This window comes from Ambystoma mexicanum, chromosome 6p (genome assembly GCF_040938575.1).
Source record: "Ambystoma mexicanum isolate Mex_15411 chromosome 6p, UKY_AmexF1_1, whole genome shotgun sequence".
Lineage (NCBI taxonomy): Eukaryota > Metazoa > Chordata > Amphibia > Caudata > Ambystomatidae > Ambystoma > Ambystoma mexicanum.
The window spans coordinates 23,252,934-23,278,836 of record NC_090935.1 but is presented as its reverse complement, the minus strand read 5'-3'; the positions used below and the strand labels follow the sequence as shown (position 1 = coordinate 23,278,836).

The following is a 25,903-nucleotide window of genomic DNA, read 5'->3' as shown; positions in this document are numbered from 1 at the left end:
TTAAATAGTTTTTTGGGATCTAACCCAGTTATTTTGCATCAAGTCTAATTTGACTGGGAACTGGAGTGCGCGCCTCATCATCCCCCTTTTTTCTAACCATCTGTATCACCTTCTGACTGCCCTCATAATGTGCATCCCTCTAACTGCCTCAATAGAACTGAATCCTATTACTGTATCCTCATGGCATCTAATCCATTGTATCACCTCCCTCATACACTTCTCGCTGCACTTATATGCAATCCGTCTAAGTGCCTCAATATGAATGAATCCTGTTACTGTATCCTCATGTTATCTAACCCTCTGTAACGCCTCCCTCATACCTTTCTCACTGCACTCATAATATGCAATCCCTCAAAGTGCCTAAATATTAATGAATACTGTTACTGTATCCTCCTGTCGTCTAACCCCCTGTATTGCCTCTCTCAGACCCATCTCACTGCCCTCATAATATGCAATCCTCCAAAGTGCCTTAATAGCAATGATTCATTTTACTGTATCCTCATGTCATCTAACCCTTCTGTGTCACCACCCTCATATCCTCATCAAAGCTCACATTATATGCAATCCCTCTAAGTGCCTCAATATGAATGAATCCTGTTACTGTATCCCCATGTTATCTAACCCTCTGTATCGCCTCCCTCATACCTTTCTCACTGCACTCATAATATGCAATCCCTCAAAGTGCCTAAATATTAATGAATACTGTTACTGTATCCTCCTGTCGTCTAACCCCCTGTATTGCCTCTCTCAGACCCATCTCACTGCCCTCATAATATGCAAACCTCCAAAGAGCCTTAATAGCAATGATTCATTTTACTGTATCCTCATGTCATCTAAGCCTTCTGTGTCACCACCCTCATATCCTTTTCAAAGCTCACATTATATGCAATCCCTTTAAGTGCCTCAATATTAATTAATCCAGTTACTGTATCCTCATGTTATCTAACCCTCTGTATCGCTTCCCTCATACCTTTCTCACTGCACTCATAATATGCCATTCCTCAAAGTGCCGCAAAATGAAAAAATCCTGTTACTGTATACTAATATCATCCAACCCTCTGTATCCCCTCCCTCATTCCCTTCTCACTGCCCTCATAATACGCAATCCCTCTAAGTGTCTCAAAATAATCAATCCTGTAAGATATATATATATGCATATTTTTGTTTGATTTAATTGAATTAACAATTTTTACAAAAAATCCCAGAAAAGATCAAATCCACTGAAGTAAGCAAGGATGCAGATCGTCTTGTTAGTTCATCAAAGTCAAGAGTTGGTCCTCCTAAGGTCTCTTGAGTAGTGCTCGATAAGCCCCCGAACAGTCAATGGATCGTTTAGGTGATCGGGGCATATGGTTCACAAAGGCCGCGTAAGCTTGTGGGGCAGAACTCCCTAGATGTTTTTGGGCCTTATGTCTCTAGGCCTCTGCCTTTCATCTAAAGTTTTTCTCCAAATCAATGATTTTAAAAAAAGAGGTTACCCTGATCACACAACGGGTGTCGTCACCATTTGACAGCACCCTCCACCATTCATCTTCAGTTAAAGTTGTAAAAGCTGCCATTATTTTTCTCAGGACTGTGTTTCTGACTTGGTGTCTCCCTTCACAACTCAAAAGCAGGCGTTTACTTGTTTCCATTTCGTCTTCCTTTTTACAAAATCTGCACTTGTCCGTTGTAGATTGTTTTCTTGTAAAGAGTACTTAGTTTGGTTTAAGTTGATTTAAGGGAAATCTCAGAAAGGCCCTGCTGCGAGTTTTGCCCGGGAATTTTCCCAGGTAGCTTCTAGTCTCATTTAGTTTCTTAGCTGTTGTAGGGAATTGCTTAGTCAAACTATAGTTGTTGGCGGTCTCACCAGTGAGTATCCAATTCAGTTCAAAAAGTGTTTTGGACACTATCTGGGTTTATTAAGAGCTTATGTGCCGAGGCATCAATCTCGTTCAATAAGGTGATGTTCTGGTTTTTCCAATCTGTCAGTAGTTAAATGTTGTCCTTCTCCATTACTTTCCCGACCAAGTACAGAGCTTTGGGCTTATTGTCCAATAAGATTTTTCGATACAACATCAGCATGTTTCTCTCTTTGGTGGCTTTAAGTGAGGGAAGACATAATTTGCGTCTGATGGATGGCATGGGAGTGCTCTTTGACCGTCCAAGTACTTGCCTCCAGAAATAACTCTCCAGTTTGATCCAGAGATTGTCCGGGAGAGAAGGAATGGCCTCAGTTCCGTACAATATTGCTGGGACCACCTTTGATTTGTAAAAGGTTATTGCTGCCACGAGCGAGAATCTACCATATATTTTATAGATCATTCCTGCTTGTGTGGTCAAAGCTTTCATATTTGACCAGAGCACGCCCTGCATTGGTTTCTCCATGGGGTTATTACTTAATGTAACTCCCAAATATTCAAAGGTGTTGACTTTTTCCAGTTTTTGACCCTCCACAAACCAATTCTGTTTTTGTTTTATTCTAACCGAGGTTTCCCATGTCATCACCTTGGTTTTTGCTGTGTTCATTTGAAGGTTGTTTTTCTTCAAGTAGTCTGCCAAATTGGACAATTGTCTCTGCAGTCCGACTGCTGTAAGATCTAGTAAAATAATGTCATTTGCGTAAAGGAGACGCGATACCAATTCTCCTCCCATCTTCGGTGGGAAGCATTTCACCTTATCCTCCGTGTCTGAGTAGTCCGCAATATAGGCCTTATACAGTGCGGGAGCTAGGGGGCAGCCCTGTTTAACACCCCTTGATGTCTTCATTTCTTCAGACAGAAGGCACGCTTGACTTAGCCGTACCTTCATCAATGTATCTCGGTAAAGTGCTTTAATTGGAGCTAGTATTGACTCAGGACAATTTAGGTGTTCCAGCTTTTCCCATAGTAAATGTCTGTTGACCTGGTCAAAGGCTTGGACCAGGTCAATAAAAGCCATATGCACTTGTTGGCCCGGTTGTACGACCTTTGCTTTTATTATGCTCAGCATTAATATATACGTGGTGGTCCCTGCGTTCTTGACAAAGCCCGTTTGAAAGGAGTCAGATCTATTTTCCCCCTTCAGCCAGGTTTGAAATGCTTCCAATGCAAAGCCTCCAAAGATTTTTCCTATGACATCCAAAAGCGAGATGGGACGATAGTGCGCTGGATCCGCTCTGTCTCCTCGCTTAAAAATTGGGACCACTACAGCCGTTCACCATGATTCCGGGACGTTTTGTTCCTGATTACATTTCTTAAATATCTTGCTGATGAACGATGACCACAACCCGGAGCCCTTGATTTACTTAGCTTCTTAATTTGTAGCAGGATATCTTCGTCACTGTACGGGATGCTACACAAAAGATTTTTCTCAGTTTTATGGGTAGTCCCACATGTGTTCCTGCAATTTGCGTTGTAAACTTGGCCATACAGTTTCTCGAAGTGAGATATCCACTTGGTCTCACTTACACTATTATGCAGTACGTTCGTGGTGGTGCTTGCTCCATTTATAACGGACCAAAAATCCGCCTAAATAACTTTTTCAGCATGTTTTCGGCATCCATTTGGTATAAGTAGGCACTTTTTTGTCGTATCCAGGACTTGTATTCCTTTCGGGATGTATACCATCTCATCTTGCTCTCTGTCAAGCCAGATGTTATTGCCATTCTTTTTATTTTTCTCAGCGTTCTTCTCCTTACAACTACTTCATGGTTATAGGCATGTTGATGGTCAGACGGCAGGGCTATGTTCTTGCCCTTTATCATAAATTGCTGTAAGAGTGGTGTATAGTTCAGGATACCTTCTTCAGTTTCCCCTCTGTTAGTATTTTTGTTACACATTACAGTGTAGTTCTTCGTGAGCTTAATTATGGCATTCTCCGTAAGCTTGAGGCGATTGCCCCTCGCATTCACTTCAAGGTCGTGCATATGCCGATGTTTTGGTTTTTGATAGTTAATCCAGCTTGCATATGATAAATTGTGATTGCTGTGCTTAGTTTTCTCTACTGTAAATTTGTTCATCAGCCCTAAGAGTTCCTTTGATACAAACGTGTGGTCAATTGTACCCGTTTGGTCTCCCCTTTGCCACGTTGGTATGTCCAAGTTTGCTTTTGATCTCAACCAGTGTAGTTTGTGGAGATCTCTTGCCACTAGTGTTTTTTCCAATCACCTGCCTCTCTCCAAAATTGGCAAATGGCGTTGAAGTCTCCTGTTATTATTGTATAGTTATACAAATAGTTTACGCTTGCTTCGTCTAAGATGTTGTTCAGGGATTCTATGTAAACGTCGTTGGTAATAACTTCCGGATTCCAATAAGTATTCATCAAGAGAATCCTTTCTTCATTCTCCACAGTAGCGTAGGGCTCTAGGTGCTTCCAAGAAAGTAAAAGAACTTGGAATAAGTATGTTGTTTGAAGATTTTTCCTGCACCTCCAAGCCACAACCGGAGCGTATTCCTGTTAGTAAGCCAGCCATAGGTCTCCCAGTCAGTCCTTTTTTTGCCGGGGTATTAACAATCATGTATCCATCCAATTCTGATTTCTTTAGAAGCCATGTCTCCGGAAGGCAGATTATGTCCCATATACCTAATTTAACATCACTCTTTGTCGTTAGGTGAGCGAAGCCTCTAGTGTTCCAGGAGGCCACGTCCATAGATTATTTCAGAGTTTACTTTGGTTCTGATGATTTTGGTCGGAAGGTAGTCCCTATTGACTGCTCCTTTTTGTCTGATTGCTATTTTTCCTCATTTAAATGGGGTGCAGAGGATTTCCATGTCCATTTGATGGGTATGCTTTTGATGGTGCTCTTTTGCCTAGGCAATACCTCAGGTTTGTCTTTGATGTTTAGAGCCAGTCGATCCTGTTTAGTGTTTTCGTTCTTGCGAGCCCCCTCTGATTGTCGTTGTTCATTTCGTTCTATTCTAATATTTTCTTCCTCTGAATCCGATGACGCATACTTTTTTGAGGCTCTAATGTTTCCCCTTCTTAGGTGATGCCTATGGTCTTGCGTTAATGCCGGCTCTTCTCTATCCCAATTTCTTGTTGTATTTTCATTTGATTTGCCTTGCCTTGCAATTCTTTTGCATTTGCTTTCTTCCCTCTATGGGTGTCTTTCATGAATGTTTGTGTCTCCTGTTGTTCTCTCTGAGTCTTTTGGCTTTCAGTTCTCATGGTCTTTCTGTACCTCTATATGTTGGTCAATTTCCGTCATATCATATCCTAAGATTTTGAGATATTCTGCTCCCTTCTGTAGCAGTTCTCGAATGACTTGGGATCTAATGTGTAAGTAGGATCTGTCCTTCCTCCCCATTTCGCATGGCTCGGCTATCCATAAGTCATGGCTCTGGATATGACGCAGTTTTGGTATCTGGGCGAATATGTTTATAATAGTTTGCCTGTTCAAAGTTAGTTCATCATTTCCCTGGTGTTTATGTTCCAATTGAAAAATGCAGATGCTTTTTATTTTTGGTGCTGTCGTCTTCCTATGTTCTTTCCTTCTTGGTGATAGTTCTGGTGATTTATCTTTTAATAATCTCTGGCATATCTCAATGGAGGTTCTCTGGTTAGACCATTCCTAACCTTTTTTTCAGACAGGGGTGGCGTCGTATTCAACTGTTTTATACTCTGTGTCCTTTCGACACCTTTCTACCCCCGGTCGGGATTGCCACTCATTTTGCTTCTTCCACCATTGTCCCTTGTACTGGCTTTTCATTCGAATCTCTTTGCTTCAGTTGCCCCCGTGGCTGCAGGACCGGTTCCTGTTCCCTAATACAAATCTTCTTCCTCTGCTCCAACCCCTTATCAGTTCGATTTAAGGTAACTGCTTTTCGTTTGTATCTAGGGGTTGGGTTGGAGTCCAAGTCCACCTCGTCTACTGTGTAAATACTCCACTACGTTGTGTCGTATGATGAGTTTATTATGTCATCTGCTGATTGACTGCAGTTATTGGTTGTTTTTGTCTGCGCCACAATCTTATCTTTTTCTTTTACCTCTGTTTTCTTTGTTACTTTCTTTGTTTCCCTAGCAGTGTTCCTATTAGAGGGAGTAAGCTGTTTATCAAAGACGGACTTCTGGTGGCTAAATATTCCAAATGTAAAAACACTTGGTTTTTCTATTTCCTTTTTTTGATGTTTTTCTTAGTCAAGTTGTTCGGATGGTTTCCTGGTCCCTGTTTTGGCGTGTCCTGTTTCTCCTCTTGAGTAGTCTGTGTGCCACTTTCCCCCATTTGTTTTTTCTTCTGTGACTCTTGATATGTTGAGGGGGGGTTCAATTATCTTCATTATATTTGGTTCTTTGGCTAAAATATAGCCTTCCATGAGAGTTAATTTTGTATGCATCAAAGCTATCAACGATATCTGATCCTTCACTGTGTCATTCAATGTCTCGTAGAGTTTGGAGAATGGTCCTAGGACAATAGTTATGGTGGAATTTATAGACATTAAGTCTATTTGTTTTTGTGATGATTCTTTTTGCCCTTCAGATGTCATCTCACTAAGTCTTCTATTGAGGATTGGTGTAGCTGGCATGCCTGGCTTCAAGTTGCTTTTGTTCCATTTTATTGGAGTTTGCTCTTGGTTTTCGTCATTGTATTGTCTTTCCTCCGTTTGGGTTCCTGTAGCTTGTAATTTTATTTGCGGTGGTCCTTTCAGTGGAGACCATGTTGTTTGAGTAGCTTTTGGGGAGGTGCAGTCCGCAGGGATCGTTTTGTTCTTCCCGGCAGTATCGCCGGTCTTGTTGGTGGTCTTGATCCGGCTTCTTTCTCTTTAAGTTTGGAGTTCCAGTTATTTGGGCTTATAGTTTGCAGGTTTGCAAGTTTCTCAATGTGAGTTTCTATTTGGGAAGGGCGCTGTACTCCCTGCCCGACAGGTATTTTTTGCTTTCCAGGTAGTGTGTTTGGGTGAGTCCTTGATTTGTTAAAATGCCGTCTATTTGGTGTTGACGTTGATTTCTTCCTCAGACTTGGTAATACGTGCACTGATGCCGTGCTTTTCACACTGACTTTGGATGAATTTGTGTTCCAGTCACCAAGTTGAAAAGCGCTGTCTAATAGTTCTGTGTCCGAGATTTCATAGATTCCACCTACCTTGGGCAGGTTTGTAAATGCAGTTTTATATGTTCTTATTTTGAATCCTTTCTCTTTCTTAGGTTTGTTTTTGCAGCTTTGCCCACCACATCTTTGTTTGGATTAGAACCTTGTTTGTTGGTAGTGCCTTTATTCCACCTTCGCTTAGACTTTTCGATGCTTATCTGGGGTTTGGGAGTTAGATCTTGGTCTCCCCAATCTACTTCTTGTGTTTTGTCATTGGTATTGTTCATATTGATCCCCTTGTTGGGGATCTGTGGGTTTTCTAGCTTGTTGGTTGTCAAGTTAGGCTCCTGAGGCTCTTTATTTGACTCTTTTGTAAGTTAATTCTTGTACAACGTCGATGCTAGATTGATCAAACGCGAGACCCCCATCCTCCATGGACTCGTCCTGCAAATCTCCTTTTTCAGTGCCCCCATTGCACCCCGAGCCAACCTGACCTTGGCTCGCCTCATAAGAGTAGTCTTGGTTAGCAGCAGAGTGGATTTCAACTGTAACCTCCTTCATGGCTGCATGGTTGGTTGGGTCTTCATCTAACACCACCGACAACTGGCCGCATTCAGGTGGGGATTCTGTTCTGTGTTGCTGTTTATCACTAATGATGCCTGCTTCACTCAGCTGGTTCTCTCCCAGCTACTCTGGGCTCTCTGTAAGAGGATCTACTTCTCGCTGCGTGGAAGGGCTTAAGGGGTTTGGAAGTGTGGTATCTTGTCCCACACAGTCGTCCCCGGCCCCCTGTTTTTTTCCAAACTCACTCGTTTGTTCGTCCCTCATTGGTGTAGGAGACTGGTTATCTCCTTGGCGAGTAGGTAAGTGGTTTTGCTTTTTATCTCTTTTCAGGGGTGTGAGCTTTTGTTCTCCCCCCTTCGATTGGGTTGTAGGCTGGGCTTCATGTCCTCCCTTTGAAGCACCAGCCCATGATATACTCAGGGCGGCTTCCCCAACCTTCTCATTAGTCTCTAAGATGTTTATTGGAGTCTGTTTGCTCGTTTGCTGGGCCATGTGTCTCGGGAGGATAGCTCAGGGGCAACATGCTCGCCTTGGAAGCAAGACGACACAGAGCAACACAGGTTCGATCGCCGGGTCCGCACTTAGAAACCTCTGGGTATTAAGCGCGTTATAAATAACCTATCATATCATATCTTATCATGTGTGGAAATGTTTTATAACTCACTGTTCAGGCCAAACGTTTTTGTGGGGCCCATTTCAACTTACTTTGGAGCGGGTCTTTTAAGGGGCGGAGCACACGCTTCTGCGTTACTGTTTTCTTTATAACCGACTCGCTAAGTTCGTGCCCCAAAATGTCTGAGCCGCGAGCGTCCATGTCGCTCTTACCTTCTGTGCCATCAACACGTTGAAGCTGGTCCGCCTCAGTCAATGCCGAAGGAATCTCCAGCTCCCCTCCAGCCTGAAGAGCTGCTGGGCCTCGCCCCCTATCCTCCGCTGTAGTCTTGATCACGGAGCTCAATGATTCCTCCAGTTCCTCCGATGCACTCGGGAGGAGCGCCCCAGAAGGTGGAGTGCAGCCGCTCAAGGTAAGTTCTTCCTCCATTTTTTCAATCTTCACTTGAGGGCCACTTTAAAGTCGGTATAAACCGATGTAGTTTTCTATGAATTTATATGAGGACTGTGTACTCGGGCAGATTACAGTGAGTAAAGTTGGTGTCACGTAATCTCACAAGCCGAGCTGTCCCACGCTGTCTGCGACGTCTGCCTCACTCTACTGCCTCACTCACCGGCCCGCTCCACGGCCGCCTGCAGTTCTTGAATAATGTGCTCAATAAAACACGAAGAAAGACTGTACAGGCTGCAAGGGTCTGGTCTGCGACGACTGCCTCACTCTACTGCCTCACTCTGCGGCCTGCTCCGCGGCCGCCTGCAGGTCTTGAAGAATGGGCTCAATGAAGCACAAAGAAGGACTGCACAGGCTGCAAGGGTCTGGTCTGCGACGTCTGCCTCACTCTACTGCCTCACTCCGCGGGCCGCTCCCCGGCCGCCTGCAGTTCTTGAAGAATGTGCTCAATGAAGCACGAAGAAAGACTGCACAGGCTGCAAAGGTCTGGTCTGCGACATCTGCCTCACTCTACTGCCTCACTCCGCGGCCTGCTCTGCGGCCGCCTGCAGTTCTGGAAGAAGGTGCTCAATGAAGCACAAAGAAAAACTGCAGAGGCTGCAAGGGTCTGGTCTGCGACGTCAGCCTCACTCCGCGGCCCGCTCCGCGGCCGCCTGCAGCTCTTGAAGAATGTGTTCAATGAAGCACGAAGAAAGACTGCACAGGCTGCAAGGGTCTGGTCTGCGACGTCTGCCTCACTCTACTGCCTCACTCCGCAGCCCGCTCTGCGGCCGCCTGCAGTTATTGAAGAATGTGCTCAATGAAGCACGAAGAAAGACTGCACAGGCTGCAAGGGTCTGGTCTGCGATGTCTGCCTCACTCTACTGCCTCACTCCGCAGCCCACTCCGCGGCAGCCTGCAGTTCTTGAAGAATGTGCTCAATGAAGCGCAAAGAAAGACTGCACAGGGTGCAAGGGTCTGGTCTGCGACGCCTGCCTCACTCACTCTACTGCCACGCTCCAGATATATTATATGATATGATATGGCATTTATAATGCGCCTGTACACAAGTGTTTCTAGGCAACTTGTATTCTCATGTCATCTAACCCTTTGTATCACCTCCCTCATACCTTTCTAACTGCACTCATAATATGCAATCCCTCTAAGTACCTCAATATTAATGAATACTATTCCTGTATTCTCATTATCTCCTCCCTATATCCTTCCCATTGCACTCATAATATGCAATCATCTAAGTGCCTCAATATTAATGAATCCTGTTACTGTATCCTCATGTCATCTGATCCTCTGAATCGCATTCCTCATACCTTTCTCACTACCCTCATAATATACAATCCTACTAAGTGCCTTAATATCAATGAATATTGTTACTGTATCCTAATGTCATCTAAACCTTTGTATCACCACCCCATATCCTCCTCACTGCCCCCATAATTTGCAATCCAAGTGCCTCAATATTAATTAATACTGTTGCTGTATCCTCATGTCATCTAACCCTCTATATCACCTTCTCACGGCCCTCATAATGTGCATCCCTCCAATTGCCTCAATAGATCTGATTCCTATTACTGTATCCTCATGGCATCTAACCCACTGTATCACCTCCCTCATACACTTCTCACTGTACTCATAATATGCAATCCCTCCAAGTGCCTCAATATCAATGAATCTGGTTACTGTATCCTCATGTCATCTAACTCTATGTATCCCTCCCACCATACCCTGCTCAATGCACTCATAATATGCAATCCCTCTAAGTGCCTCAAAATGAATGAATCCTGTTACTGTTTCCTCATGGCATCTTACCCCCTGTATCAACCACCCTCATATCCTCCTCACTTCCCTCATAATATGAAATCCCTCTAAGTGCCTCAACATAAATGAGTCTTATCACTGTATCCTCGTGCCATCTAACCATCTATATCCCTTCCCTCCTACCTTTCTCACTGCCCTCATAATATGCTGTAAGTGCCTCAAAACGATTGAATCCTGTTACTGTATTCTCACGTCATCTAACCTCCTGTATCGCCTCCCTCAGACCCATATCACTACCCTCAAAATAATATGCAATCCCCTTAAGTGGCTTAATATTAAAGAATCCTGTTACTGTATCCACATGTCATCTACACCCTCATATCCTCCTCGCTGCCCTCAATATGCAATCCCTCTAAGTGCCTTAATATTCTTTTATTCTTTATTTACATTTTACCGAACAAGAATACACAAATCATATAAAAGAAAAATCACACAACATTGCATAAAAAGGGTACCAACATCAATAGCATGAGAAGAAGAAAGGAAAAAAAAAGAAAGAAAATTACCCTAGAACATATTCAAAAACACATCCCAGACCTTAGCATGTAAGTGCAATTTTCCCATGCTCCTGTATATCACCTTTTCAATAGCCGCCAAAGAAACCATCTCATCAACCCAATCATTGGGACTAGGCGGGATCCGGGACTTCCACCCCCTCAAAATCATTTTCTTGGACACTGACGCTCCCCTGAACAAACATTTTTTGCAGACATTAAGTGCCTTAATATTAATGAATCATGTTACTCTATCCTCATGTCACCTACTCCTCTGTATCACCTCCCTCATACCTTTCTCACTGCACTCATAATATGCAATCCATCCAAGTGCCTCAATATTAATGAATACTGTTACTGTGTCCTCCTGTCACATAGCCCTCTGTGGGCCTCATTACGACCCAGGCGTTAAGGGTTAACGCCGTCGTTAACCCTTAACGCCTATTCTGATTTTAACGGCTGCTCTTAGCAGCCGTTAAAATCCATGGTGCTAACCTGTCATGATGCTAATTACGCCACCGTAATTTACGGTGGCGTAATTAGCGCCTTCCCCACTCCCATTATGCCCTATGGGGCAAAAATGGGAATGGGGAAGGGAAAATGGGAAATGGGGATTTACCGCCCCACTCACCTTGGAATGGGGCGGTAAATCCGCCATCCACCATGGTGTAAACCTGGTTTACACCATGGTGGTAAGGTTGGCGCAATTAGCGCCTGGGTCGTAATGACCCCCTGTATCACCTTCTCACTGCCAACATAATATGCAATCCATCCAAGTGCCTCAATATTAATGAATACTGTTACTGTGTCCTCCTGTCACATAGTTCTCTATGTCACCTTCTAACTACCGTCATAATATGTGTTGGGATGCACGTTCAGGTTACCATCCCCCCAAACGATTTAAAATGTAGAAAATATATTAACATATGGATAATTTGTAAAGGGTGGTGTAGGGGACAAGGGGAACCTTATGGGGGAATCAACTGGCGGGAGACACATATTCTTGAAGCTTGTATAGGGGAAAGTAACCATTTTCTTTGCAATATTGTTATGTAGAATACATTGCATGTGCGTGACATCTATAACATGAACTAACACTGCATTTAAGAGCAGGCCTGAATCCTCATTTCTTGCTTATCACATTCTAATTCCCTGGCATGTTAGGGAACACGCATGTACACCCACATATAATTGTATCTGGTCAAACCTTTGAACAATTACGAAGGAATGTGAGCAGCCAAATAGGAGAAGGCCTGTGGCCCATTACGAAGCCCACACTTCTGGGAGCCGGGGAAGAGTTTAGGACACTAGCGCCCCCCAGAATAATGGTCACTGTATTTGAACTATATGATGTGCTACAATCAGATTCTTAACTCTTTCATGAATTGGATGAATTAGTGGGACATCAGGCCTACCTCTTGGGAGTGGTAACTGACACAGGGGGAGCCTAGAACAAAAAGGTATGTGATTTGTACAAGGGAGAGCGAAGGGTGATGCCGTTACCCATGTGTGGAGAAGATGGAGGAGAAGAATCCTAACCAATTTTAGAGGGGCCCATATGTAACCATTAGCATGTAAATAGGCGGTAGGCAATGAGGGTGGGGGATGCGTCATGAAGGACGATGTTCATGTTTATAAGGTGAAACATACTTTTAGGCGGGGAGAGAGCACTGCGGCAGCGGACTTATAACACCTTGTTGCTGTTTTCCTTTTTGTATACAAAATAAAGCTCTTGTTCTATTCGAAAAAGGGTGCACCAAACATGTTTTCTATGTCTGATTGTTTGGGAGTTACCCCACATGTGCAGTACCTCTAAGTGCCTCAATATTAATGAACCCTGTTACTGTTTCCTCATGTCATCTAACCCTCTGTATCACCACCTTCATATCCTTCTCACTGCCCTCATAAAAAGAAATCCCTCTAAGTGCCTCAATATTAATGAATCCTGTTACTGTTTCCTCATGTCGTCTCACCCTCTATATTCCCTTCTCAATGCACTTATACTGTGCAATCCCTCCAAGTGCCTCAATATTAATGAATCCTGTTACTGTTTCCTCATGTCGTCTCACCCTCTATATTCCCTTCTCAATGCACTTATACTGTGCAAACCCTCTAAGTGCCTCAATATTAATGAATCCTGTTACTGTTTCCTCATGTCGTCTCACCCTCTATATCCCCTTCTCAATGCCCTCATAATATGCAATCCCTCCAAGTGCCTCAATATTAATGAACCCTGTTACTGTTTCCTCATGTCGTCTCACCCTCTATATCCCCTTCTCAATGCACTTATAATATGCAATCCCTCCAAGTGCCTCAATATTAATGAACCCTGTTACTGTTTCCTCATGTCGTCTCACCCTCTATATCCCCTTCTCAATGCCCTCATACTATGCAATCCCTCCAAGTGCCTCAATATTAATGAATCCTGTTACTGTTTCCTCATGTCGTCTCACCCTCTATATTCCCTTCTCAATGCACTTATACTGTGCAATCCCTCCAAGTGCCTCAATATTAATGAACCCTGTTACTGTTTCCTCATGTCGTCTCACCCTCTATATTCCCTTCTCACTGCTCTCATAATATGCAATCCCTCCAAGTGCCTCAATATTAATGAACCCTGTTACTGTTTCCTCATGTCGTCTCATCCTCTATATTCCCTTCTCAATGCACTTATACTGTGCAATCCCTCCAAGTGCCTCAATATTAATGAATCCTGTTACTGTTTCCTCATGTCGTCTCACCCTCTATATTCCCTTCTCAATGCACTTATACTGTGCAATCCCTCCAAGTGCCTCAATATTAATGAATCCTGTTACTGTTTCCTCATGTCGTCTCACCCTCTATATTCCCTTCTCACTGCTCTCATAATATGCAATCCCTCCAAGTGCCTCAATATTAATGAACCCTGTTACTGTTTCCTCATGTCGTCTCATCCTCTATATTCCCTTCTCAATGCACTTATACTGTGCAATCCCTCCAAGTGCCTCAATATTAATGAACCCTGTTACTGTTTCCTCATGTCGTCTCACCCTCTATATCCCCTTCTCAATGCCCTCATACTATGCAATCCCTCCAAGTGCCTCAATATTAATGAATCCTGTTACTGTTTCCTCATGTCGTCTCACCCTCTATATCCCCTTCTCAATGCCCTCATACTATGCAATCCCTCCAAGTGCCTCAATATTAATGAACCCTGTTACTGTTCCCTCATGTCGTCTCATCCTCTATATTCCCTTCTCAATGCACTTATACTGTGCAATCCCTCCAAGTGCCTCAATATTAATGAATCCTGTTACTGTTTCCTCATGTCGTCTCACCCTCTATATTCCCTTCTCAATGCACTTATACTATGCAATCCCTCTGTGTGTAGCAATATTAAGACATTATAGTACTGTACCCTCGTGCTATTTGACACCTTGTTGGGTCTCACTTAGTTTTTGGCAATATAAATCAAATAAACACAGGATGGTTTTAAATTCCTATAGTATCAAGATAAAGAAGTCAGTCCTACATTGTTGAATTATATGAAAACTTGCTGGACATGCTTTACTGGCAGAGCTGACACATGTGCATTGCTGTTCACATACATACGTCGAGTCACGGATCATGCATTATACTCACCATAGTTTGGGCAGACGGGGGCTTCGCCTCCGCGATTACACACCAGCTGGATCTGGGAACGGTCCCAGTTGATCACCCGGATATAGAACGTTGGGTTGTCCATTCCGGTGTATTGCCGACACAGGTCTGCGTATTGTCGACAAGTAGATCCATCATGGCGTCCCAATTTCACATATAGAAGACTTATTATTTCTCGCTGCTGGGATACAATGGTCTGACCGGGTGCGAGGACAGCGTGATGCTAAAGAGGAGAAGAGAGTAGATTGACTCATTTGGGGGTTTTACACCCTCGCACATTCCAAAGACTTGTGATGGAATGAGGGACACACATCACATACAAATCAAAGCATTTGAAGGATTTCAGCCGCCTTGGGCCTGTTTTAACGCTCCCCCAACACCACTTGTCTTTCATAGACCTCAGTGGACTCACCGGTCCAGGAAAACCTTTACCAAAAGTAAAAGGTGCATTCATTTGCATTGCCATCAATGGGGACCCACAGCAAACACCTGATTTCACTTTCCTTGGGCTGCCAATAGGTTGAGCTGTGTGGTACAGGCACTCTGCCAATGCAATCATCGGAACTGCTAGTTTTTCCTTGGTTTGCACACATGGTGTCATGTTGTGGATAGCCACATTGTTATGTTTGAGGCGGGGTTAGGGAGGGGCAAAGGGAAAAGGAAGTGATGTGTGGAGGCAGGAAGGCTCAAGGCACAAGTTACAATAAAGACAGAGTTGGTGTTGGTTACACTGTGTGGGCCTCCATTTCGTCTGCATACGCTGCGCACTATTTCTGCTGCACTCTGGTGCGCGCCGCCCCGAACAGCGGGACTCACACATTGGAATGTTTCACTGGTAAGAGAGAAAAGGGCACTCTGATGAATCCAGGGAATTAGTTCTAGGGAGGTGAGCCCACTATGCTTAACACCCACTAGGGGACAGGCCAAGCAGTATCCCATTGGTAGTGGTCCCCAAGGAATCCCCAAGCAGGGATTTTAATCAACTTTTCATTAACACAGCGCCTCCATTATTTGCATGTGTTGGTACTGTGTGTGACCCTTTTATAATGACAGATATGGTTTCTGACCTGGTGATGATAACATCTTCCTTTGAATTACGGGAACCAGTGATGGGCCAGTCTTCTTACAGAAGGAAATACCAAGGACTGGTGAAAATGAGATGGGAAGAGAACGAGATCCTGCTGAGTAAGCTGCTGGAGCGGAAGACCTTCCGAGGGGCGGACCAGGAGGCAGCAGCACCCAGCCAGCATGCCGGGTACAGATGCCGAACAGCATGCCGAACAGCCTGAGAGGCTGGCCACTCCTACATGGAGCCAAGCGCGAAGCCTCAGCTGCTCTCAGCACTGGCCCACTGCTCTTGTCGCTGTCGGGTTCCTTCTACAGGAACCCAACCACGACAAGCGCAGTGGGACAGTGCTGGAAGCAGCGAACCCCAAGGCAAAGAAGGTAGCCGACAAAATGAAATGGATGCAACAGGTACACGCTGAAGAGCACATAGGAAACCTCAAAGCGGTTCCACCACAGCCGAGGAGAGTGCCCGCTCCCATAGGAACGCTGAGGCAACAAATCAGGTACACAGTTATTCCAGGGAGTCGGGAGGAAGGCAAAGAGACCCGGGCAAAGGCCAGGCTGGGCCAAGAAATACTGTGATAAAACCCTAAGAAAGGGGGAGAGTAACACAAGCTGGAATAAGAGAAACAGATACTCAAGTCAGTGTGTAACTGGAGAAACCCCAAACTGTAGAGAAAGAAACAACATTCAAACCAAGGTGTAAAGAGAAACAGATACCTGAGTCAGTGTGTAACTGAGAAACCCCAAACACTGGAGAAAGAAACAACATCCAAGCCAATGTATAAAGAGAATCAGATACCTGAGTCAGTGTGTAACTCGAGAAACCCCAAACTGTGGAGAAAGAAACAACATCCAAGCCAAGGTGTAAAGAGAAACAGATACCTGAGTCAATGTGTAACTCGAGAAACCCCAAGCCGGAGAGAGAGAGAGACGCATACACCTGAGCAACGGTGACAATAAAGCCCCTTCCAAGGCCAGGGCAAAGGAAACAGAATCCAGAACAAGGGTGATAGTTGAGAAAGCCCAAGCAGTGGTGTGAGAGACAGATATCTGAGTCAGGGTGAATTTCAAGAAAGTCCACGGCACGGAGAGAGAAATGGACCCCCAAGTCAGGATGAAGATCAAACTACCCTGGTAAAGGGTGAGAAAAATAGATATCCGAACTTAGGCGAAAATCACAATATTTTACGAAGGGGTGAAGAAACAGAAAAGACTATCAAAGATGGGAAAGTCAAATAGCCCACGCCTGGCTGAAAACCGAAATAACCCTCATAGGGGTGAGAACCCCAATAGCCCACAAGGGACTTAGAGATCGAAAAATTGAAACAGATTTGCAACCCAAGATATCCCAAGTTGGGATGAAAGACATTACCAGTCAGAGAAATGCAGACAGCCAGAGACAGGGAGAGCCTGTCCACCTATAAGGGAAGGAGAAATACAGAGACATTGGATAACCCTGAATTGTGAACTGCGCAGCCATGCAGACCGCCTGGCACAAGAGATAAGGACATTTTGGTGAGGGACAGAAACCAGCCGGCATTTCCCCAAATTAATGGAGAGCCGATGTTCAGGCTAAGTTTATGTTCGTTTTTGTAATAGTGATAGGGATAGACAATAGGTAGATTAGTCTTTAGATAGAGGAATTAATTGGTTGCAAGACCACCAGGTTCTTTCATTGTGTCAGTTTATTTTGTAGAATAGGGACCATCACCTCCTTAAAAGTAGTTTCAGGACATGCCTTATTTCCTTTTAATAAAACTGACCATTTGGAAACATGACTTTGTGTCCATCTCCTATGTTTGACTTACCACATGTGACGGAGTCCCATCACAAATAACCTGGTTTCTTGGTCCCCTTATTTCATCAGATCAGCGGAGATTGGTCACTTCTGAGTGTGATCTTCCCATTATTACCTACAGGGTGGGCTCTTGTCGAGATTCTGAGATCCTTAACTTCTTCAAAGAATAAGTTCCATTCGCACATTGGGCATGCTCGGATGTGGTAGGTGTTAGTCCCTAGGTTGTACAGGACAGCCATACCTCACCAGCGTAACTTTGTTCTATAATTGCGGGCCCCACATGCAGGGAATGTCTGTGCATTAGGCCAGATTTGGGGGTTATTCTCCATTAAATGCCTTCAAGAAACTGGTCCTGACCAACACCTCCCTTCTCGGCGGAACCACCACATCCTCATCGGCATACAGATCAAAGCCAGCGGCTGAGGCTGTGTCTCTGGTGGGTAACCTTGTGGTCCGGGTAAGACGTGTCACTTTTAGCATCCTCATAGCCTCTGTATTGGGGCCTGGATGATCCCACTTCTGACACTATGTGTGACGGGGACCCGCCATAAATAACCACGCTGGCATCGTCTTCTAGTCCAAGCGTGTTTCTTTTTTTTCAAAACAAACAAATTGGTTTTGGAATTCTTGTGATTTTTTGGGCCAACATAGTGACTGGGGTCTTTGGCACTAGGGCCGTCCCTTTCTACACAGAAATCACAAAAGGCCTTAGACTCCCACATTGAAATCACTCCCCAAGATCCTACTTTTCACAGAACATTTCACCAGTCACTGCTTACTCCACCACCATACTTCTTCCCCTCTGGAGCTCCATGCTCCCTCCTCCCCCTAACCACCCCAGCTCCTCTGCTAACCCTGCACCCTTGCTTGTAACCCCCGGGTGCGTCCCAATGCCCGACGCCCTGTTGTTTCCCAGCTAGGTTTGCATTTTATAAATCCCATGCAAACATACACACACACACCCCAATGCAAGGGCAACTTCCAGAGGCGCCTGGCCTCTCTCTCATCCAATGGCCTGTCCCACCAGGTTGCCTGGGCCGGTTGAGGGGAAGCAGAGGCCCATTTTAAATGTCATGTGGGCATCCTCCAAGGTGTTTGGATTGCCTTCAAAGTGGTGGAAATCCACGCCTGTAAATCCCTCAATCTCTGCCAGCAGCAGCAGATCCATTAGTTGTACGTTCAGCAAAGGCTCTAAATAGCCTCTATAAAGTACACAAAAGGATGCTTTAATAAAAATGTTCCATTGAGAAAAAGATAATGGTACAATTGAGTTGAAACAGGGGAATTAGAGGGTTCTGGGGCCAGTGGGAGGCCCCCGACGTGTTGTCCAGTTGCACAGGTGCTGGAACTAAGTTACTGGGACTGAGCATTGCAAAGTAAACCGCTTCTTTAATTTTATCGGCAGTGCTTCACTTTGCTGTTAGCGAAGAACAGACGGTAAAAGTAACGTTGCCAAGCAAGGACCTCATCCCTTTCAAATGAAAAGGGTGAAATGCCAAATACCTGACAGCTACCCCTCCCTGCCTCACTCTCCTGGGATTTTTATAATGCTGCACTACAACTAGACCGCATTACCTGGGATCTGAGATGTGTGGACATCAAGCCTCACCTTAAAATAACCTCCATGGAAGCCGGCGAGCTGGTAAAATGCAAACCCTTTTCCTAAATTCCTGTTTTCCATGTTCTGGAATGCCATCAGGTGATGCAGGTACTTCTGTTTCTAATAGGGAGGTCTTCTAACCAACCACCCACCCCTTCATAATGCTCCGTGCCCAAACATAGTACCTTCATGTGAGTTTGCTGGGACGGTCTTCTGACATCCCCAGAACCAGCCCTGTCGAGCAGCAGGTAGAGTTGGCTTTTTAATCTTCTGCACCTCTGATTCAAAAGATAAAATTGTGTAACCTAGTCAGACTGCTGGCTTGTTTAACTGTAAATATAAGGCATGCCTGGTTGTGGCAAAGTGGCTACTGGGGTCACACAATCATAAAGCCAAAGCATTTGTATATGATATTTTACCAGCTTGCTGAGCAGTGCTTCAAATCAATCATGTGAGACAATGGCCAGGATGTAGCTTCTATGATCCTCCTAAGGAAGGTCAACAGCGTTCCCTCAAAGCACAGGAACACTTCCTTGGTGTTCTCACGGAAAGCAGTGCTTCAAAGACAGTCCTGGCATAACAAAACCACTCTCACACAAGACTGCTGATTATTCGAGTCCTTATGAGGTCAGCAGACATGAGAAGAGGTTAGATCTAAAGTGGCCCAGAGGAAAAGGTAGGCCAGGAGAGAGGTTCTACCATCTTGGTTTCTGCTAGGGCTCTGTAGAGTGTCCTGCCCCATCCACTTCCTGCAGCCAAAGCACTCTGGGTATGATATTATAAGGCAAAGGACACTTGTAACAGCAGACTGGATTTGACCCTGACACAGAATTGCTTTGGACAAATCCACTGTAGCACTTTGCCCTTATAAGGGCAGGAACTCCTGTCCTTAGTTGATTCATATCTTGGCATTAAAACACGAAGAATGCATCTGGGACCCTGTCCTGGATACTGTCCATTCCAAAGTACTTTGCCCTAGAGGTGAAGACAGAGAGCTCCAAGGCAGAGAAATGCTCTGTCTACTGTAACGCTCACCATGTATCCACGTGGACGTCACTCAGCCTGTTTTAACCTCTTACAACCTCGAACCCTTCTCTGGAGTCTACTCGACTGGAGACTGGGCCTTGTTTTCTTCGACAGTGTGCTCTCTGTCCTGCTTTCAGCGCAGGGGCGCGTTGATTGATGTGGGCTCATTGCTGCCTAGTTACTTCACTGGCAAGAGTCTGACAGGTAAGTATAATGAGTCTTTTGAACTGTTCTCTAACATCGTTCCTTTGCTTCCTTAGATGATGGCCGGCGTCCGGGGATGGCGACATGCTGCTGAGATGAGTAGCGCTGAAGGTGAGTGAGAGCGCGATGCGCGATGCGACCCTTACGTATTTGTATTGAACTGAATTCTTTTTCGGTGTCTTTTAGGTGCCGCAACGTTTTCAGCATGGATGCCGGTTATGAAGAAGAAATGCAGTGAGTAAGCGCGGTATGCAGCGCCTCTAGATGTTTCCACGCTAACCTGGAGTGTCTTTTCCCTCTTGCAGATGGAGGAGAAGTTCCGGAGACAAGAGTTCCCCAGAGCGGCTGGGATTCAAGTAGGCGTTTGAAGCTTGTACAGTCTTTAAAAATAAGTGAAGATTTGCTGAATGCTTACTAGTGCCTTTTTTCTGTTCTTTTCCCTTTTCCTTAGGAAGCGGCGTGCCGGGATGGGAATGACACCACCGAAGATACCCGCAGAACAGAAGGAGCGATGAATGATGGGCAGAAGCGCCGCAAGGTAAGGCTGTTCCTAACGGTGTTCTTGTTCTTGCAGGAGCTGAGCGCAGAAGAAAGATGCAGGCCTACTGGAGACCAATCCGAACACGGTGAGTGTCACGCTGCAGGTGCAGAAAACACAAAGCATGTTTCTCAGCCTGGGCGTGGCTTAAATAGTCTCTGGGTATCCCAGGTGTCTCTGGGCTGAACCACACCCAAAAGACTAGACTGCACATGCAGTTCTGGGAACCGAAATATGTGGGGGCATCCATCTTGTCCCCATCAATGCACTACAAGTCCAATCCCCAATGTTATCCTATGGGAGTGAGTGAGTCTGGTGCCACAAGCGCCAAGTCTGACTCCAAGTGGGTCTTTGGAGGGTTGGAGAGGCCCTTGAGGGCCATGTAGGTGATCATGGCCTGGCTCCAGCCTGACATCTTGGAGGGCTGGGGACATGAGGGGCAGGAATCATGACACCTACTAACAGTCACCAGGGACAATGGGGGTGACACTGCTGTGGACAAGGTCACAACTGAGACACGGGTACCCAGGAACCTGCTTACTGGAGGTGGCAGAGCCCTGCATGTGTGCTCTACAATCCTTACTGGCAGAGAAGTGGAGAAAATGACTTACATTGGTGCTGAGATCCTGGACTGAGTATACAACAACCACAGACCCAAGGCAGCAACCCCTTGCTCCCCTGTATCTCCAAACCACCTTGATGCCAGTTTAGGCACTTTCCAAACAATCCTAGCAACTTCAAGAGAAACCTCTAGAGTCTTTACGACCTTGATGCTTGACGACCTCGGCATCTCTGAGTGCGGCTGAATGCTGATGATGAAGCTCTGCCATATCCACATCTGAGATCTGCCTAGTCTTCTAGCATCCCCAACTTGACGCTGCCTGCCTGGTTGCCAGCATCCTTGCTCTCCAAGCCGTTGCTGCTGTAGTACCCCGATGTCATGCAGCCAAGCCTGCTCACCGGGAATGGCCAGTCTCTGCTTCTCCATACCTGAGGCCGCTGAGCCCTGCAGCACCACTGACCCCACATCTCCTGCTGTCCCCTGCACATTTAACGCATAATCAGTCTGCTGAAAAGCACTGCATTGTTGGACCCAAAGCAGCCGCTGCCTGCCTCTACACTAGCCCAGCACCAAATGCACCCAGACTCCCAGTTAGACACAAAAAGCCTGTCTCAACGCTGGGGTAAGCGGCTCACCAGGGTGTATTCCAGAGCCAATCCTACCCCGCAGTACTGATTCCCCTAAATATGCATTGCATGTTGACATTCATAACAATGTCATTCACCCAATCCCTTACAGACTCATTTAGGGGCAGAGGTCTCTTTGTTTTATTTCAGGTACACAGGGTCCAGAAGGCTGGGCGGTGGCAAACAATCACAGCAGACTCTGGCACGCTCAAAAAGCACAGAAAGGCAAATAACATGCGACTCACCAAATCCAAGCAGAACCAGAACTCCAGAGAGTTAGTGTGTGATTGTGGGGTAAGTGGAGGCTGCGACAGTGGGTGGCACCAAGCATCGAGAGTGAGTGTGTGATTGTGTGGTAAGTGGTGGGTGGCACCAAGCATGGAGAGCGAGTATGTGATTGTGGGGTATGTTGAGGCTGTGACAGTGGGTGGCACCAAGCATAAAGAGTGAGTGTGTGATTGTGGGGTAAGTGGAGGCTGTGACAGTGGGTGGCACCAAGCATAGAGAGTGAGTGTGTGATTGTGTGGGAAGTGGTGGCTGTGACAGTGGGTGGCACCAAGCATAGAGAGTGAGTGTGTGATTGTGGGGTAAGTGGAGGCTGTGACAGTGGGTGGCACCAAGCATAGAGAGTGAGTGTGTGATTGTGTGGGAAGTGGTGGCTGTGACAGTGGGTGGCACCAAGCATAGAGAGTGAGTGTGTGATTGTGGGGTAAGTGTAAATTGATATGAGCAGGCAAACCCTTCCTGTCGAACAACATCCGCATCACACTTGCGAGAGCGCTTGTGTTATCAAAGTTGGACTATTGTAATTCGCTCTACATTGGGATCAATAAGGAAGTTATCAAAAGAATTCAAATCTTGCAGAACAACGCGCTTAGAGCAGCACTAGGTATTCCCAGGAGAGCCCACATCACCAAACTCAGAAGAGCCAATAACTGGCTTTCTACCCAGGAGAAAATCCAGCTAAAAGTAGCCTCACTTGTCTACAAATGCCTAAACAATGCCGCACCACGTTACCTTTCTGCGAGATTCATGAGAACAAAACCAACAAGACTCACCAGATCTGCAAACTCCAACAACCTTTCTACACCTAGATTTAAACTGTCCAGAGTCGGTGGCTGTAGCTTTCAGGTGAAAGCAGCTCAACTTTGGAACTCCCTACCATCCACCCTAAGGACAGATCAACCATACCTTACTTTCCGACATAACCTCACAAGGTGGATCATAGATGCATGTTAGGGAGAATTCTCTGTTTAGGCTGAATTTCCTAACCTAGTGAGTCCCCCAGCGGCTTTGCTGGATTTCTGGAGTTTGTTTTTTCCATCCTGCCAAGAGTGAGACTCTTTTCCTCCCACTCTTGGACATGAATGTGTGTAATTCCTTTGAATGTCAATGTGTTCTATGGGATATGGGGTCTTTTACTCCATAGGGTCTCATATGTTTTTCTATGTGTGTTACACTGCACCCTCCGTGCCGTAACACTGGGGCGTCCTAGCGGACCTCCACCATAGACTCCATACCCGGGGGCTGACTACTGTCTCCCCGGGCATGTAAAGTCACCATTGGCTTTACTAGACCTAAATTTACTAACAGAACTAGTACCAACCATCTTATTGTGGACGTGCTAGTAGGGGTAATTCGATTACTCCTGGGTCTGTTACTCGAGGGGGCACTGTCCCGTCCCCCCTCGTCGAGTTTTGGCTGGTGGCAGTGGAAACTACTTGTTATGTTCGCCCCGGACATAACCCTATGGGATTAGTCCCATTGTTGGAGATTGATACTTTTCCTCGTTAATCTCTAACGTACCACCGGTCTACTTATCTTAAATAAGTTTATCGGATGGTATTTTCTGCCAGAACTCGGTTTTTAAAATGGCGTCTATGTTCGTCTCTGTGACTCCTAAACCAAAGGTTGAGCCCTTTGTTCCACTTTTGGCGGGCCTCTGTACAGAGACCCTCCAAAGTGGTGCCATTCTGTCTGGGTTACCAAAGGGGTGTGGGAGGGGTATTAGGCACCCTGGACCGAGTTGCCTTGCCAACTCTGGTCGCACTCTGGAGTGATTGGCCCAAGTGGTGAGCCTCCCCGCTCACCACTTAGCGAGTGTTGATTGACAGCTAGGCTGAATGAATGGGGGTTTCTGCATAAAAGCAGGGCTTTTGGGACTGGATCTTCAGAAGTCGCCACAGGACCTAAGAATCCGACGAGGGTAACGCTGAGCCGACCTGCACGACGACACCTCCGGTGGAGCCCTGCGGAACCGACTCACCACTTCCCGACAACAGAGGAGATCTCCCTGCCGGAGAGTCTCTTCCCCTGACTGGTGGGAACAACCAGTCCCCTTTGCTTTTTCTTCGCCTCAGGACGCGGTGGTCGAATTGCCCGTGCAGAGCACCCTGGCAACCGGATAGCCACTTCCCCTGTACCGCGACCAAAAGGTGGTGCCTTGTGACGGAGCACTCCGCGGCTGGTCTCTTCCCTGGTGGTGCACCGGACTTCACTTTTCTTCGACGACGAGATCATCTCTACTCTTGGCAAAGACCTGTCGTGCATCCACCACCAGGAACAACTGCCCCCGCCGGAGCTGTCTCTCCACAACAAGGTACCGTGTCCGCCTGGCTTCCCTTTCGATCGGTTCGAGTGAGGTGTCTTAATCCTCGCCTTTCCGTTGGGTCGCCTCCAAGCTTTTTCTCACGTATTGTTCTGAACTGGTTCAATCTGCCGATAACAATTTGCTACAAAGACTCGGACGCATTTCCACTAGAGACTTTTTGGAACATATCGCCTTGCCTCTCTCCGAGTGGGCCTGGCCTCTGAACTTTATGATCTATTGTGGTTCTTGCCTTCGTGCCTTGCATTTTATCCGTGAAGTATTGAACTGTGTTGATTTCGTAACCTGCGTATTTTTCACTCCCGTCCTAACTAATATTAGAGTGCCATCTAGGTTGAGGTATACACCTCTGTCTGAAAATAAGTGATACCGGTAGAACCTAGACTTGTCGAAATATTGTTAGGGGGATTGATCGTTTTCTTCTGCGTAGAGTAATTGTAATTGAAGTGTTTGCCGTGATAGTGCCATAGTGTTTTCTATAGATGTTCTGTTATAAATAAATACCTTAATATCTTTACACTGAAGCCTTGTTGCGTGTTTGCTTGTCTTACTGTGAAGAATTGTTCTATATTGTATACTCCACATACTGCTCAACTCTTCTTGAGAGAAGTCTGACTGCTCAGCCACAGCTACCAAGTGAATCTGTGTGGTACAGACTGCTACCAAGTGGGTTCACCGCGAAACACCTGTAGTCCTAAATCTTTTGCAGTGGTCCCAGAGGGAACTGCACAGGTTTCTGCCTAACACTGGTGTACAGCAGTGGGATTTGTATCGAGTATACAGTTTAGAGTACTTTTCGACGCTTTAGGATAACTAACCACAAGCTTAGCACTAAAAAGCAACTTTCAAAAACATGTCTACGATGGAAACTTACAGTCAAGAATCCTTGTCAGGTGAAAATACTGAGAGTTTGCGAGCTCTCTGTAGGCAAGAGAATCTTTCCGTAAGAGGCAAGAAGTTAGAACTAATAGAGAGATTGCTGGCGAACTAAAGTCTGGGTACTGGTTCAGAGGAACCAATTTCTCCAGCAAATGTAGATAACAGTGATGGTGTTGATCTGAATCGTAATTCTGATAATAGCGATGAAGAGGCTGACGAGGACGGAGAGGCTAACGAAACTGTCTCCCCTGCTCCTCTACCTGCCTTACTAGCTGTACCTACGGGGCCCATACCAGGTCCCACAAGTAACCCTGCTTATTTTGAACTTGAAAAAATGAAGCTCGAATTAGAATACAAACGGTTTTTGGCTCAATCTGAACGAAACCAAGAGCTCGAGTTCAGACGGATGAATGCCCAGGCTGAGCAGAAGC

At 45.7% G+C, this 25,903-nt stretch overlaps 1 protein-coding gene across 3 annotated transcripts in view; it reads right to left on the bottom strand.

The window, feature by feature from the left end:
• The window catches only part of LOC138511161 (uncharacterized), a 420,368-nt gene that overhangs the window by 221,455 nt on the left and 173,010 nt on the right, over window positions 1-25,903 (bottom strand). For all 3 annotated transcript variants that reach the window (XM_069626665.1, XM_069626667.1, XM_069626666.1), the window contains exon 3: window positions 14,543-14,783. In XM_069626665.1, the coding sequence (XP_069482766.1) occupies window positions 14,543-14,783 (241 nt within the window). The remainder of the gene's footprint in view (window positions 1-14,542; window positions 14,784-25,903) is intronic.